Below are 16703 nucleotides of genomic sequence, written 5' to 3'. Positions count from 1 at the left end.
TAAGTAATGTGGTTTAATTTTGTTAGATCATGTGTTATTTTTGAAAAACAAAAATGGTAGGTAATTAAACATGGAATGTCAACAAAATCTTTCTTTTTAACTTTAAATTGTAAACATGAAATGAGTATAAAATATTTAACTATATTTTATAATTTGGTATATATTTTATTTATTTTTCATAATACTACAAACATGTATCATTTTTATAATAATAATAACAAAGTTATTGTGTTATCTATTTCAGCACTGTTTCGATTCAAACATGTGTATACTATGCATCACTGTTCATATAATAATAAAAAAAAATTTGAAATTTTTGACAAAGATCAAATAAATTTAAAACAGTAAATTGACCAGTGCGCAGCACTGGTTGTAATACTAGTATATATAAACTTACGTGTGCTCATAAATCAGATGCTATATAAAATTATTTGTGATAATTATTCAAAAAAAACTGTAATGTTTTAAATAAATAAAAGTTAATTCTATGAATCATTAAACTACTTGACATTTTGTATTTATATCATTTTGTAATTTTAAAATGCTAACAAGTTGAATAGAAAGTTAGAAATCTGTTTTTTATACATGCATGATGCTATTAAACAGACCAGAATGAAAGTAAGAGACTCTAAGTATAATAATCCGTTAAAACAGGGCTTTTTTTGTGTAAATACAAAAAAACACAAAACTGGTTTTGGATAATGCACAAACCAAATTAAAGAACGAGCGGTTACTCTCTACCCTCTTCTTCATCAGAAACAAACAAGATGATGAACACACTTCAAGCATTTCAGACAACTCTAACACCAAACTTCCATGTTCTATTCAATCCCTCAAGGCATTCCATTTCCAGAACCCAATTCCTCTGTCTCTCGAAACCCAGAGATGGAAACTCGGACTCAGAGTCTGATCCCGATCCTCCAAAACCAGAAGGAGATACACAGAGACAAGAGCTCTTAGCCAGGATCGCCATGCTTCAAACATCGAAGGTCCGTTTAACTGATTTCCTGGACGAACGATCGGATTATCTCACCAAGTTTGCTGAAGAAGCCAACGCAGAGTTTGACAAGGTTGGAGAAGACGCCATGAAAGACCTCGACGAAGCTAGCTCAAGGGTATTGTATCACTTCTAAAAGATCCTCACTTTTGTCTTACCTTTATTCTTAAGCTCAAGAGATATTGATTTGCTCGATGATCTTGCATGAACAGAGAGATATATAAGCTGACATTGTTTGTTTCTGTTTCTTGGTGATTGAGCAGATACTAGAGAACATCGAGAGCAAGATGCAAGCATTCGAGGAATCTGCGGGGTTGAACAGGTTGGAGATAGAGGAGAACGATAACAAGTTGGCTGAGTTTGAGGAGCAGATCGTGGAAGACAGGAATGAAGGATTGTTCTTCAAGAGCTTACGTGATAAACAGCCTGTTGATGTAGAGAAAGCTAAAGAGGAGACACAGAAAATACAAGAGGTTACCAAAGAAAGTGTAGGATCAGAGTCAAGAAGGAACATTTACCTCGGTTTGATTGGGATCGTGGCTCTAGGAATCGCTGATTCGTTTGCTTCTTCACCGGATTGGAGAAAAGTAGCTGTTCTTGGAGCTATCCTTATCCCATTGCTCACGCAGTTTGTGAACGAGCAGACATTGTTATCAGAAGAGCCAGATAAGGGTAAAGGAAACAAGAAAGAATGAATAGGACTCTGTATCAATGTAATAATGCGTGATCAGTTTTTTTTTTAACCGACGAAAAGTTACAGGAATAAAGTAACACAAACTTTATAAACTCAAAAGAAAAATTATCTAAAGATCTTTAACAAACAAAAAACGATATCTAAAATACTTTAGACGAGCTATTCAAGGGGAGATACTTAGAGCTCAAGCACTTAGCATCACTAGTCTCTGTTACGGGAAAAGGATGGGAGGGGGACAGCTTCTTGAGGTCGTAGTATCACGAGAAGACCGAACATCCCCAGCATCGGGAGGACAAGCAGCCACTTCAGAAGCTTGTAATAATACATATGGAAAGTTAATGAGAATTCATCTGAGAAATGGAGTCCATTCTTGTCCACCATCTCCACCATTACTGTGCCTGTTGTCCTCACTCCAACGGTTGGTAGTTTTATTCTGTATTTTCCTGGTTTGTTATAGATCTGGCTCTGCTTTATTCTCCTGTCTCCTTGGTAATTGCCTGGTACCAACAGCGTCGTCTGTAACATTTGGAAACCGTTTTTTTTTTAGTTTCAAAGGAAACATTGCTAATCATATCATCTATTGAGGTTAAGAGGAACTTACTGTAACGTTGTAGGGTGCTTGTGAACCTGATGGGTATCTGTAGTTATCAACAATCTCAATCTCAGCCCAGAAGTTTTTGCCTTCCTCATCGCGGAAACCTCTGGTTGAATGCGTGACAAAAACACCTTCACGATCATAACGGATGGCCTTATTGTTCATCCCTTGATCAGTCGATCTCCAAGCCTGATGAATTTGAGAACCAAGTGTGAATCAGTAATCTATCATTTAAAAAGAAACAATGTCTACGAACAGTATTCGGAAGATCTTGCCTTGAGGGGATGGTGAGGAGAAGGCGTGGAGAAGCAAAAGACGTTCCCATTCATAGTTGAGACGATGAGATCAAGATCATCTCCACCGTCAACATTATCAGCCAAGACCATGCTGTATCTGTAATACAAACATCTTCCGTTAAAAAAATATCACTGTAAAAGCGAAACTACTAAGGAAGCAAGTGACTTACGAAGTTTCACCAATATCAACAGCGTCAGCGCACGAGGTGGGTCCATCTATGAGATACATGTAACCATCAAAGGATGTGGTAACAATGGTGAGTCCCTTCTTCTTCTCGCCTCGCTTGTTCAGATCAACAAGAAGAAGCTGGTTCATCACTCTTCCATGAGTTCTGTACGGGTAAGGACGGACAATCGAACCATCCTTGCCACTAAGAACGTAAATGTTTCCTGATGTTGTAGGAACCACAACATCAGTGTGTCCATCACCATCAACATCGCCTATTGAAGGACCCTGAAAGAGAAGATTAGTATCAGTCACTGATTGTGAAGTGAACAGAGAGAGGATTCCAAGTTAAAGGATGTTTGGTCTCAAGCAGGGGCTTACTACTTGAAAGTAAGAACATGTGAAACTTATGAAATATCATATGCAGTATGATCAATTCATATAATCGTGGTGATATATCTACAAGTTGTTCATTCATAAGGCTGTTTTACACTAGATGAGAATAAACGGATGTAACTGTATACCTGGGGAACAAGACTCTTTAGATGTACTTCCCAAATTTCCACTCCTTGGGTGGTCCATGCTGCTACATTTCCGTGGGAATCTGTTGTCACAAGTTCAATCTTTCCATCGTCATTTATATCAGCTGCAACCACTGCCCCTTGTATTTCAGCCATTTCAAGTGGGAATTTTTCTCTGATGTTTCCTGCAAAAAGACAACAATCTTAGAATCCAAATTAACACCAAGACTTGCAAAGGAAACTGCCATGAAGTCTTACCACGGTGGTCCATGGCGTAGAATAAGCCAAAAGAAGTTCCGACAAGGATATCCATGTAACCATCGCCATCCAAATCAACAACCGTTGGGGAAGAATACATATATGCACGGAAGTTTGAGTTATCCGTACTCAAATCTAGCTCTTTGACCCATTTAACTTGTTTAGTCTCAAGATTGAAAACCACAATTGAACTAGCAATGTAGTTTTTGATGTCAATATTACCAAGCTCTTTCAGATGTTCTGGATTGTCATAATACCTGGAACAAATAGCTTATCAGGGTCAGTTATATTAAGCAAAGTAAATAAACTGGAAACGCTAACATTTAAGACCTCATGCATGTTTTGCAGAAAATATTTACTAGTGATGCTTTTGAATTGACAGCTTATGGACAGTTGGACACATCTTCAGTGGTAAAGAGATGAAACGGAAACTTACTCAGGGTCGAAGAAATAGGAAACAGCAACAACCATCTCCTGTATTCCATCTTTGTCTATGTCAGCAATAACCTGATAAACAAGTGACACTGTAAGATCTATAATGGAAGCAAGTAATCAAAGACAATGGTTTTTGACATAGATGAAACTCACAGGAGTGCACAGTATATGGGCGTCAATGTTCACATAATCCTCTGAGTTCTCGTGCTGCCCCTCGACCCATTCCTCATCACCCCACATGGTCTCATTAACATAATCGTCATAATCATAACTGTATTCATCACCCAACTCATCAGTGTCACGCAACAAGTCAAACGATGAATCTGCTTCAGCTTCTAATATTCCATCGTTTTCAACTGTGGCCATGCGAACACCCTCTTTGTTGTCTTTATTGTCAGAATGGCTGTCCGCAGAATCTTCCAGAAGTCGCCTCCCACTTTTGGTTCCTGTCTCTGTCGTACTACTGTTTCCAGATGTCACCAAAGTTTCTGAAGAGTTACCCGTACTGGTATTTAATTTAATAACAGTTTCATTCTTAGATTCACTAATCTTGCTTTGATCCACCTCATTGGTAGTTGCATTTCCACTGATTTTTTCTGTTGCGCCAGCTGTAGTATCATTTGTTGCCGAATTGTTTGAGCTAACATTCATGGAGGAGTTATGTAGCTCTGGAGTAGGCTTTACCACTGCTTCTGTTTGGTTATTCTCGGGTTTCTTCTGATCCTCTTGAGAAGTCACTGGAGTAGGCTTTACAACTGCTTCTGTTTGGTTGTTCTCGGGTTTCTTCAGATCCTCTTGAGAAGTCACATTTGAAGCCTCGCCATGAACTTCTTTGGGCATCGAGACCGTAACATTTGGTGTTGTGGTAGTTGCACTCGTTTCTACGAAGAGGAGTAAGAGTCACAAAGTAAACTTTCATCAAGACTTAATACGACTCTCCTAATCCATGTACTTACTTACTCAACAGTCTAAATACAAAGAGATACTGATAAGAGAGGATGAACCCCATGCAAAATCCATAAGATAAACGAAATACAAAAAGTACAAAATTATTCAGATAAGCTGAGGCAGATGCTCCAAGCAGAAACTTAGCTTTACACGTTCCATTAACTTAACCACACAACCAATCTGACCAGCTAAGTGTCGTCGAATATCAGGAAGAACATAAATTCAACCAAGCAGCTAATAATTTAAGCAGTAAACTATAAAACTGATGTCGAGACTTAATATGATAAATAAACTTACGAGTGGTCGATGACTTCATCTCCATAGCTTCTTGCACAAGCTGTTCATCATGGACATCAGGATGTGAACGGTCAACAGGGTCAGGATTCAGACCCACATGCCAGTTCTTGTGCACTTTTCTACGTGGCACTTCTAGCTTATCTGACATCAAAAAGCCTGATACCCTGTAAACAAGAAAGTATCATATGCGAACCCATAAAACAGAAAAGTATGTATATATTTATCATCAGCGAGTAACAACAACCTGAAAAAGAGCACTTCGCCATTGTAGGTCGCCAGAGCAATTTCTCTAACACCATCTTTGTCGATATCAAATAGAAGAGGACTTGAATGCACGTTTGACTGATGAAAAGCAGGCCAACCTAGCATTTCATAAGCGGCATCAGTAACATTACAAAAAGTGCTCGAGGTTCTACATCATTAGATATCGAGGTACCTGGCATCTTGTCTCCATCAGCACCTTCAAGAACTTCAAGGTAGTGAACAAAAGATGGAACAACAATGTCAAGCTTTCCATCACTGTAACCAAAAACCAAAATCAGGTCAACACTCATGATCCCTAATCAAAAACTCAGATTCCATCATATCTGAGGGCTAACATGTATACCTGTTGATATCAGCAATCAAAGGTGTAGCATAAACGCTAGAAGTGACTTCAGTTTGCCATCGCAGCTCCAGTTTCCTCGGGCACTGAGTATTCAACAAAGCATCTTCATCACTGCCACAACGAAACCAAACCTCTTAAGAGCAAGGAAACGTATCTCCTAACAATCAAAGCTAAATACGCACAAGTCTACACAGATCGAAACTTACATTTCGGGGTAGCCTTGCTCGTCATCGGTGGCTTTACGCTCTCTGAACTTGTTTTCCCCATAAGAGGGATTCGATAAGATCAGGAAGAGGAAAAACCTCAGCAGACACCGTCGCGTGTGGGTTTTCATATGATCACACTCCAGATGATTACCTTGGAGCCGATCCAGGTACGAGGGAACTGAATGCAATTACAGAATTGGGGTTTTAGGGATTGAAGTGGAGAGATCGAGAAGGAGAAGCTGATCGCAGCGGACCGGCGAAATCGAGTGACGCTGGGAAAGAGTAACTTCTTGCCGTTTTGATATAAAATTGTTGTATAACTTCGGTCATCGAAACAACACGCTGTTTAATTACAAATATAAGAAACACCACCACTTTTTCTTCACTTAGAATGGTTGTGGGGTCCACACATTTTTCATAAATTTTCTGTATAATGTAAATGTGAGTGAAAGAGTGGGAACAACAATACTTCATCTATGAGAAAAATGAGCAACCATTTTTTCTTCTGAAGTTAAAATAAAACCAATAACAATATGATACTAATACTAAAGATTACAACATTATATATCCTCCTAAGTGCTATGACTTGTACCATTACAACATCTTCTTCATCTAAACATAAACACACACCTTAAACCATCATCACATATGCCAAACGGAATCGGATTCATTATAAAAACCCTAAAGCTTCTCGAAACAAACCACACATCCTGAGAAAAAGCAGCGCTCCTTCTTTCTTCTTACGTACAGTGTTAGCATACAACCTATGCTGATTCATCTGCGGCGCGCAGCTTTGCTATCCATCTGAATACGGTCCGCGTACATAGGCAAACGGATGATCTCCCTTATCTCCTGCAGCAACACTTCCTCTGTGATGTTGTCCTTTATGCTTCTCATCACCTATTTCAACATTCACAATGGGTTTAGACACAACCTCATCACACCAGGTAACATTGACATATAGGTAAGAAAGCTTAAACCCTTGTTTGAGACATGAACAATGAGAGAGATACGACAGAACACACAAAGGACGAGTGGAAAGTTTGTAAGCAAAGTATGATCATCATACACTAATGTCACAACTGAGGATTTGGATCTAAAGAATACAATCAATCATATAAAGGGAGGTAAGACAGGGAGTACTGACCTTTCTATAAGTGTTGATATCATTTGGCGTTGATTTATCGACCCTGACCCGCATGCTAACCCAAACTTGCTCATCCTGATCCCAAGAACACTCTACAATCTTCCCAGAGTACTCGGCCGGGTCTGAATCATCTGTTGCAGTTTTAGTATTAGCAGCTAGTAGTTCTCAGAAATAATGGAGTAATATATGATAAATGGTGTTCACTACTATCAACAAATATAAGCAGAGATAACACCATACACACCTCTAAAAACAACATTATTTCCATCCATATGCTTCTTCTTCCCCCTTTCAAACAAGGAAAGCATTCCCCTGCCACTCTCATCCTGTTCGTATAGAAAGTCAACCGAGTTCATTTCTGGATACTTCCACTTCAGTAGACCTTCATGGGTACGGGCAACATAAGGGTCATCCCAGCCCTGTTAACAGAAAAGCAGATTTCAGTTATTTATTAAGAAGCTGTACCAGAGCTAAATGGCTTTGGTCCTAAAGTCTAACATCCGAGATCCTCTTTCGGTCCCATAGTTACCTGAAAGATCAGACCGTCGGCTTCATGTGAAAGTGATGGAATGAAACCCTTCAAAACCTTCTCAACCGCAGAAAGCAACCAAAAATCCTTTCTCCGTACCTAGGCAAGAAAATAGGTACCAGCTCCATTAACAATTATACAGGGGAAAAGGAATTGTAACAATGGGAAATGGCATGAGAAAGAATAATGTAACTCTTAGTACGCACCCTAAAAGGCTCAAGATCATATCTGTAGATATGACTTCTTGCCTTCTCATGATTTCGGGGATCTATCACCTCCTTCTCGAGCATCTTCCATCTTTCATAGAAAGGCCGCTGATCCATATAAATCGTGCAACTTAGCATTAGTATCTTAAGCAAATGACACGTAATACAGCAAGCCAAACACAACTCGAGAATACTCTATACCAATGACAGCTGTGAATGATGGTAAACAGATTATGTCAAGCCTTACTCTCCGAGACAGCTACGACAAATTATGTTTAGTGTTGCAATAAATTCAGTAAGCCATTGGTATCATATGCTCCATATGAGCATAGGGATCATATATATTAATAATTCCCGGAGTATTTATTGCATCACAAAACATATCAGACATGAAAAACAACCAATAAACATTTTAAGAGAGTCACAGTAAGTCCTGATCTAAATACTGCTCGATTTCTACAATATTCTCTTATGAGGGTAATGACAGCTACAGTGCTTACGATGTGCTTCAATACATACTCAAATCTTGAGCTAATCCCACTGAGCCAATTAAAACAAGGGAACCAATCCAGCCATTAAAGATCGAAGAAAGAAAGACAGTTCCAACCTCTACAACTGATTGACCGTTGATTGCTACCATATCATAGATTAGATATCTCCTCTCCTGCCTTTGTTTATCTGGCAAGGTATCTATAATCATTTCTCCATCAAGCAATGTGAAGTGATGCACTTTATCAGATAAGCCCTGGCAACCAAATAAAATTACATAAGAAAGAAACAGGATTTGTATATATATAACGATACACACTATCAAAGATAAAAAAAAACCACTCACTTCAGTTGGGTGTTTGAAGGGGAACCGCATTTGTACTCTTCGGAACCTAAAGCTCCTATCTACTAAATAACATCCATCCATGGTTAGCAGCATCATGTATCGCGTTCCATCAGCCTTCCATGTTGCATAATAGTACCGCTGTCTCAAGAGTTGCAAATTATCCCTGTATTAGAACAAGTAAATTAAAAATTGAGAATCGCAAACGAGATGGATTTGTTGGGTCCGAAACTTAGGGGATGCACCAGAGCCCGACATGGTCAAATGGTAACGCAGATAGTCATACCTGTTTAAGGATACAGGGTGTGAACCTGGAAATTGCGAACATCCTCTTCCCTAGAGTAGATAAAATAGTTCAGCAAGCACATGTTAGATTCCATCAATGAAGAAAAGATGAAGATATAAGGATACCGAAACAAAAATTTAATCTTGTCGACCTAGCCATCTGAGGAGAAGTATACTACGCGAGCCAAAAGAAAATAACTAACAGAAACGAAATAATAAGCTATTTTTCGGATTTATAACGAAACCAAAGTCAATGGGAGAAAAGAACCTAAAAAGCTTAGGGATACTTCTTTCAAATTCACAAAAAAATGGGTACCAAGATGATGAAGATGCGGTTCTAATTTCAAATTAGTACATCCTACTGTTGAAATTTTCTCAAGTAGCATCCGAATAAATGGACGAGCAACAACAGAATAAGAGACATCAATCACGAGACAATAATCATTTACACCAAAGCGACAAGAAACTGAACATCAATTGTGAGACACTCATCGATTCAACTACATAATATTATGTGTGGACATCATATAACAAGATTTCAAAATCCCTACCCCAATATTCAGCGATAGCATCCTATAAAAGAAGTGCCGGTAACCTTCCTCCTGGTCAGGGGGTATTTCATCACCCAAAACGTCATCATTTGACATCTTGACTTCCACCTGATGGGGTTCTTCCTGAAACAGTAAGCAGTAAAATAACTATAAACCAATAACAGATGAGCACTTTATGAGTTTTATCAGCCTTGGATAGTCTCAACTTAACCAACAATATGCACCATACTTGATAAAGATTAATTCATGAGTGTTCTGAAAAGCTAACTTTCTTTAGAGAACCAGTGTTTCAAAGATCGCTAGTAAATGGTAAAATGGCATAGATATAACGATTCTGAAGCTGGAATTCAGGAATGAGCCGTTCTTCAGATGGTTTCTCTAATTAACAATGAATAAGGCATGCATAAAGCTTGAGGAAACGGGCAGGAATATCATTGAAATGACAGTATATGTATATATGTGATCAGCTAAATAAACGATCATCTGTTAGCACCGAGATTACCTGCACAGGACCAGCCGGTCCGCCATCATCATCATCATCATCTGGAACAGCTTCACCATTTAAATCAAGCTCGGTAGACCTCTTCCATTCCGGAGTTGATGGGCAAATAACACTCTCAGGTTTTATTTCGTGATAAAACGTGTATAAAGCATCAATATAGTCTGGTTTATAGATCCCAGGGGGGCGGGCATCGGAAAAGATTTTTAATGCCTGAGAAAAACACCATAGGATAAGATTCTTTACTCTTACGAGGTACATAAAATGCAGTGCACAAATACAACGAAATAAATGAAAACTGACCTGTGTAACATTCATCGGCCCAGATCGCATAAGATAATGAACTATCATAAACCCTGTCCGATTATGCCCATGCGTACAGTGGACGAGAATATACTTCTTTGAGTGTTTTAGATTTAGGACGAACTGATTAACCTGAAGAAGGTTTGTTTAAGTGAGCTACTAACAGTAGACAAACTTACTTTTATAAAGAGCATCACGAGAAAATAAAATACAACTTGACTACAAATAAACATATACCTCATTGACAAACGTGTTGACAGACACATTATCTGGCACTGAATCACGACCCTTGCATGCAATCTACAAGCAAAGAATACTAAAGGTAAAGCAAACTGCTACAGCTCCCACAAATAATATAGGTATATAGACAGTATGTTTTATTATTACCTTAACATGTTTAATGCCTTCCTTCTTTAAGTCTGTCGTAGAATAGTAACGAGTTGTATTTGTCAAATCAATCACCAGACCAAGCTGAAAAGGATGGCAACATTACACAACAAGTTAGATCACGGACATAATAGTGTTCAATAAACAAACGATACAAACACATATTTATTAACGAGTAAGGACAAATACATTCCACAAATTACCTTTCTCCCAGCTATCCTCTGGTTATGGACCACCTGCTTAAAAGAGTATCTACTCCCAGGAGGCACATGATTATTGTAAGCTTCATTCAAGGGAACTTTGGAAGGAACGAGGAATCCTATCTCATGCCCAGAGGGAGGGCAGTCTAGCCAACCTGTGATATTGGACAGGCTGTCAAAGAGTCACCCTATTTAAAGCATTAGCCTAAACGGGAAAAAGACAAATACACTAGCCAAAACTATTCAGAAGCCGTTTATAGCTGAGAGTAAATAACAGCCACAAAATCACAATAAACAACTCGGCGCATGATTATATTATCACCTTGAGGGATCTTGTATCTATCATAAGCTTTAGTGTTTCGATTCTGGTAATATTGATCACGGTAAGCTGGCTGAGAGTTATGCGTCGGCTTGTCGTATCTCATTCGTTTCCTTCTCTCATCACGTTCCTGAAACAAAAATCATAACTCATCCTCAGTCTAACGGTTAAATAAGAAAGACTGTAACTTTAATTAGTTGTATAGTAGACTGTGGAGAATCAACAGTACCCGTCTTGCTATCTCCACGGCAGACTCTATCCTGTCATCACGCGACGAGTAGTCTTCAAGATGTCGCACATAAGGTTCGTCATCTTCTTCAGGTTGGGGTGAAGCATTTAAGTCCATCGTAGCAACCATTCAAGTACAAACTTAACACATCCTTCCTCTCCACGAAGCTACCTAAGCCATATCTAAAATCAAGAGAAGAAGTCGCGATATAAAAGCAACACAGAGGAGAAGAAACTAAAATTGCTTCTACAATTGAGCAAATTCGATTCAAATTCAAAGCAAGGAGATCCACATAAAGTTCTCTCAGCTAAGAAACCCTAGAAGTCACGAATCAACGAAATCTCAGCCGGACATTTCGAATTCGTCCTCTTATCGGAAACATCCCGACGAGAAATGAGTCTCTAGCTAACTAACAAGTGTGAAGAATCACCTAACCAAATTAAAGCTTCCGAAGCGGTACTATGAGACGAGGAAGCTTCGATCGATGATGACGAGGGAATCAAAACGGAGATGGCGAGAGAGAGAGAGTGTGAAGTTTCAGTATCGATCGCGGGTTCAGTGGGGGAAAAGTTGAAATCGAAACCCTAGAGAGAGAGAAGAGAGTGGTTGATGAAAGGAGGAGAGAGAAAGAATCCGACGACAAGTCTTGTATATATATAGTGGTCAGTCGAGGCAGAAACTTATTTGTTGTTGACAGAAAATAAAAGAAGAGAAAATGCTAATAATCTCTTGATAAAAAGGAGAAAAATGCTAATAAATAACCTAACCTTACACATTTGTCATGAGGATTGAAATATACAAAGGATATAATGTTGTTGAGAAAATAAAACAAAAAAAAAATTATTCTAATTACTGTTGGGAAAAAAACTTTAGTTATTTGGACAACTTTGTTTATTGTCTTTGTCCTTTATTGTCTAAATAAATTTGAAAATGAGTAAAATATATTATATAGGACAGGATAGGCGAAAAAAATTTGGAAATGTTAAATTATCAAAATATCCGCGAGACGTGCTCCGAACATGGACGGAGCTCAGCGTTTCAAGAATTTTCGAATTAACATAGAACAAAAATGAAAAAAAAAATCACAAAAAGAACTCCGTTGCCGGGACTCGAACCCGGGTCTCTCGGGTGAGAGCCGAGTATCCTGACCAGCTAGACTACAACGGATTTTGATGGTTCTTTGTTTAAACACTTTATTGTTACTAAAATAGTCATATTCTAACTTCCAAGTGATTGATATGAACAGACCCTGAACATTTAACTCAAGTAATCCATTGTCTGATAACAACTTGATCAGTAATGCAAAATCACAAACTTAAATTGATAAAGTTAGATTGCAGAGTTGATAACACTTTCAGAATAACAAAAGTCCTTTTGCTTCAAAGGATTTTTTCAGATTTTGGTATCTTAAAAGTTGATGGAGCTGCTTCTTTTAGCTTCATCTTTGAGAGGAAGTTAGAGAGACCATTAGATAATGCAGAGGTTGTGATCAGAGAAGCTCTCAGCAAACTGACAGCCTAAAACACAAAGTGTAAGTCAAGATTTTCTTTACAAACCAAAAAGAGTAAAAAAGAAGTAAAGAAAAGTATCATACCTGAGCTTTGCCAATGCTAATCACTTGCTCCTCTATATCACTAATATTCATCTGCAACTTACTTAGCAATGAGATTGTTGAGGATGAGTTCATCGCTGTGACGACTAGATCATCTGAAACTATGAAGTTAGTCTCTTCTTTGACAAGTCCAATACTAGCAGAATCTGAAGTCACCACTGGAGTTAACTTTGCAACTCTCTCACCGTCCCCAAGCACACTCTTCTTGATGGTTTTGGAGAGTCTGCTACTGTTATAACTGCGACGAGAGACAAAGCACTCATACTCCGGCAATTTCTGGATAACAACATCAAGAAGCTGTGTACGACAAGTGTAGTAATAAGGAAGCATGGCTTCTCTTCTCTGATCAGAGCTCAACTCTTTCACGCTTCTGCATAGATTCCCAACGCATCCCATGTTCAAGTGATCAACAGAGAGTTCCCAAGCAAACTCAAGTGGTATAACAAGAAAAGTGAAAAGAAAATCAACAAACTCTTCTCTGCATTCAGCATAAAGAATTGCTTTGTCTGACTTTCTAACATAAACTTTCAATGTTACAACTTCATTAACCTCTCCTGCAACTCTACTTTCTTGGACCAGTGGTGTCAACACTTTACTCTTCATTGCCATACAATGTTTCCTAAGGAATGTGTCTGTTAATGGAGCTTCCGAGGTGAATAAACACCCTAGAAGTGTCAGCACCTACATTTAAACAATCAGTAAGAAAATAAGTCTTACTGATAAAAGATCTAAGAACCGACCCGGACCAGTTATTTTCAAGTATTTTACAGGTATTTTAATTATAGACTCGAACCGATCCGAACTTAGAATTGGAATTTTTTCAAGTACTTAGTTAGAACCAAATGTCTAGGACCCGAAATAAACCGACCCGAACCCAGCCGAAAAACCCGAACACCCAAGCCTAAACATGATCTAAACATAACGTGGCAATGAAAGTCAAAGTACCTCTTCAAAACCAACATCAATAACCATTTCTTGAAGTTTATCAAAACCAGAATAGCCAAGACCATTGAGAACATTCAGTACAAGTCCCATAGAGTTTACTGCCACTTTCATATCATCTGTAACAATATAAGACGTTCTGCAGCTGAGAAACACTCCATCCACTTTATCTTCCTCTCCATCTTCAACCTGAAACTCGCGTGTCATTGAGTTTCCACAGCTACATCTTGAAGTACTTACATTGCTGTACACCTTACAGCAAGACTCAACAGACACAAAATTTGGACATAGAAAGAACTTGGTCGCCTCAGTGTCATCCACGTTCAGCTTTAGCTTCCTGCAATGACTCTCCTTCATACTCCTTGGATGCATCAACAAGTGTTTACAACCTGGAGTCTTGAAATTATCGATGGCCATGTCTGAAACACTTTTGTAAAGATTGTGAAAGCAACCTACGATTGAAGAAGACTGAGGATTCTGCTGATGCTTCTCCAGCAGCCTGACAATGGTTCCCATAGGAAGTGTCAAAAGACTGCAGAGAACATCTGCAAAGTCTTTACAAGTCTCAGCCAAAACAACTCTGTTTTTCTCTTCATCAATGAGGAGTTTTAGGCTAAACTTTGGTTTAGCAGCCATCAAAAGATCAAGGAAGGTACAAAAAGAAAAGAATCCTAGGATTTAACATACTTTACATCCTACTAGTTAGGCCAAATCATATATTGGGTCTAGCTTTTAAGAAATTTAACAGTTGGTTTTATGATAGTATCTACAAAAGCACCCTAATGTCATCTATTTTACTTTACAGTACATCCTACTGGCTACTACTGAGGAAAACATCATAGGATTTAAACTTTTAAGTTATTTAACCATGATTTCTGCTCAAACTTTGGGTTTAAGGATTAAGTCTATATAAATAAAAAGGTTATCAAAACGCAAAAAGAAAATGAATTATAAGTTCATAACAGAAGCTTCCATTTGTTCTCAAATTCACTTTTCAGTTCCTATTTAGAAAACATATGGACAATTAGTTTGTTTGATCCAAGAATCATTTCTGGCATGTTACTATGAGCTTCACACCCTAGATCTTTGAGGACGTTTGCTATATAATCAACATAATTGACTGTGAGTCATGTGACTCCCAAAGCATCAGTAATCTGCAGCTGACAAAAACTCCACCTACATCATTTCCAATATTGTATCATACTTGCTCTTCTTCTAGAACCTGAACATGTTTGGTCATCCACTATCATTCTTAAAGAAGTAGGACATACAAAAAAAATTAAGGCTCTGTGTCATTCATGTTCAGCTCAAGCTTTGTGCTATGTATCTCCTTTGTACAATTTGGATACAGCAGAATAATCTTGTAAGCGTCAGTTTCAAAATTAACAATGCCCAAATTTGCAACACTTCTGTTAAGATTCTGATAACAACCTAGAAGTTGCAGAACCTTTTGATGTCTCTCCAGCAATCTATAGCAATAGTCTCCATTGGGAGTGTAAGAACATTGATTTAAGTTCAAGCTATTGGAATTAAGTTGACGTGATCAGATATTCGAGTCTAATAATGAGATGAGGTTTGATACCATAGAATATGAAATGTTGTTAGTAGCTGTCAGACTGATTCGTGATTGATCTTTATGCTAAAAGTTCTGAGAGGCTATTATATTTTAGTTGTCATCTAAAGGATTGAAGACAAGGAATAATTTAAAGACCATTGATCTCACATCAACGAAATAAAGACCATTAATACCAACTTAAGATGTTTAAAAGAGTTTAGAAAACAGATGAATAAAAGGAGAAACCATTGCTAGTCGAAGGCTTGAAACATAATCTAAAAACATAAGAAAGGTATGAAGTTCCATTTGATTTTCTTCAGAGTGTTGGTTTTTGCACATGAAGGTTTAGAAAATATCACGAACCTGTAAGAACAGCAAGTTCAGAAATTAATACCATTTATAAAGAGGCAAATAAATATACAAAAATTTGGGAAATGCTAACAACCTGTCTCTTTAGATTCTTTGCAAGCTTGCTTGACAGACCAACGGTTAATGCAGAACGGGAGATTAAGGAAGCTCTAAGAATGTTGATGAGCTGCAATATAAACAGTTTATACTGAAGCAAAAGGACCATACCAAAGTAAACAAAAAAAGAAGTAAAAGCACTAATATTACAAGCATACCTCTGCTTTAGAAATGCTGATTTCCTGCTCCTCAAGATCACTTGTGTTGTTGATTTTACTCTTCATAAACAAACCAATGGTTGAAGATGAACTCATCGGTGTTATAGCCAGATTATCAGACACAATAAACCTCATATCTCTCTTTACAAACCCAATACCACATTTTGAGGGAGTCTCAGACTTAATTTTTGGGTCCCTTGGTGTCACGCTTATAATTTTCCATGGTTTAATCTTTTTAGCATTCCTTACAAAACTCGAAACCGGAGGCGCAAGACCGAGTGTAATTGGATATGAATATATCACTTCTGGCTGAGGAGGAATGTCAAGAATTTGTTTACTGCAGGTATAATAATAAGGTAGCAACAGGAAAGCTCCCGGTTCGTTACCTCGGCCTTCCCCTGCTGACAAAAAATATGACAGTGCTGGATTATTTGCCACTGATAGAGAAGATAAGGAAAAGAATT

At 38.1% G+C, this 16703-nt stretch overlaps 4 protein-coding genes and 1 non-coding gene across 8 annotated transcripts; 1 reads left to right on the top strand and 4 right to left on the bottom strand.

Moving 5' to 3' along the window:
- The first annotated feature begins 620 nt into the window (after nt 1-620).
- On the top strand, nt 621-1740 carry LOC125609108. Its single transcript, XM_048780038.1, has 2 exons — nt 621-1115; nt 1261-1740. The coding sequence occupies exons 1-2, from the start codon at nt 768-770 to the stop codon at nt 1690-1692; spliced, it is 780 nt and encodes a 259-aa protein (XP_048635995.1). The 5' UTR covers nt 621-767; the 3' UTR covers nt 1693-1740.
- Nucleotides 1710-6311, bottom strand: LOC111215796 (protein DEFECTIVE IN EXINE FORMATION 1). The gene is made up of 13 exons (XM_022719878.2): nt 6021-6311; nt 5815-5925; nt 5644-5726; nt 5452-5569; nt 5208-5371; nt 4116-4843; nt 3964-4034; nt 3528-3784; nt 3273-3454; nt 2753-3036; nt 2562-2679; nt 2293-2475; nt 1710-2207 (listed from the first exon to the last, which is right to left on the bottom strand). Exons 1-13 carry the CDS (start codon nt 6146-6148, stop codon nt 1893-1895), a joined length of 2742 nt encoding a protein of 913 aa, XP_022575599.1. The 5' UTR covers nt 6149-6311; the 3' UTR covers nt 1710-1892.
- Nucleotides 6312-6495: 184 nt separating this feature from the next.
- Nucleotides 6496-12164, bottom strand: LOC111215797 (mRNA-capping enzyme). 4 transcript variants are annotated; one of them, XM_022719880.2, is made up of 17 exons: nt 11943-12164; nt 11508-11689; nt 11282-11408; nt 10963-11114; nt 10760-10843; nt 10610-10672; nt 10373-10504; nt 10073-10282; nt 9571-9693; nt 9021-9070; nt 8738-8900; nt 8510-8647; nt 7903-8010; nt 7697-7795; nt 7412-7586; nt 7168-7298; nt 6496-6920 (listed from the first exon to the last, which is right to left on the bottom strand). In XM_022719880.2, exons 2-17 carry the CDS (start codon nt 11634-11636, stop codon nt 6795-6797), a joined length of 2010 nt encoding a protein of 669 aa, XP_022575601.1. In that variant the 5' UTR covers nt 11637-11689; nt 11943-12164; the 3' UTR covers nt 6496-6794. The 4 variants fall into 4 exon arrangements, with proteins under 4 accessions (XP_022575601.1, XP_022575600.1, XP_022575602.1 ...); XM_022719879.2 differs by having other exon boundaries at nt 11938-12150; XM_022719881.2 differs by having other exon boundaries at nt 11508-11678; nt 11938-12150.
- Nucleotides 12165-12328: 164 nt separating this feature from the next.
- On the bottom strand, nt 12329-14729 carry LOC111215957. Its single transcript, XM_048780039.1, has 2 exons — nt 14065-14729; nt 12329-13800 (listed from the first exon to the last, which is right to left on the bottom strand). The coding sequence occupies exons 1-2, from the start codon at nt 14695-14697 to the stop codon at nt 13096-13098; spliced, it is 1338 nt and encodes a 445-aa protein (XP_048635996.1). The 5' UTR covers nt 14698-14729; the 3' UTR covers nt 12329-13095.
- TRNAE-CUC lies at nt 12602-12674 on the bottom strand. Its single transcript has one exon. It is a non-coding gene; the product is annotated as a tRNA-Glu (tRNA).
- Nucleotides 14730-16703: the final 1974 nt, after the last annotated feature.

The sequence above is a fragment of the Brassica napus genome, chromosome A5 (genome assembly GCF_020379485.1).
Source record: "Brassica napus cultivar Da-Ae chromosome A5, Da-Ae, whole genome shotgun sequence".
Taxonomy (NCBI): Eukaryota; Viridiplantae; Streptophyta; class Magnoliopsida; order Brassicales; family Brassicaceae; genus Brassica; species Brassica napus.
Note: the sequence above shows the minus strand (reverse complement) of the source record. Positions and strands in the feature narration are given on the sequence as shown.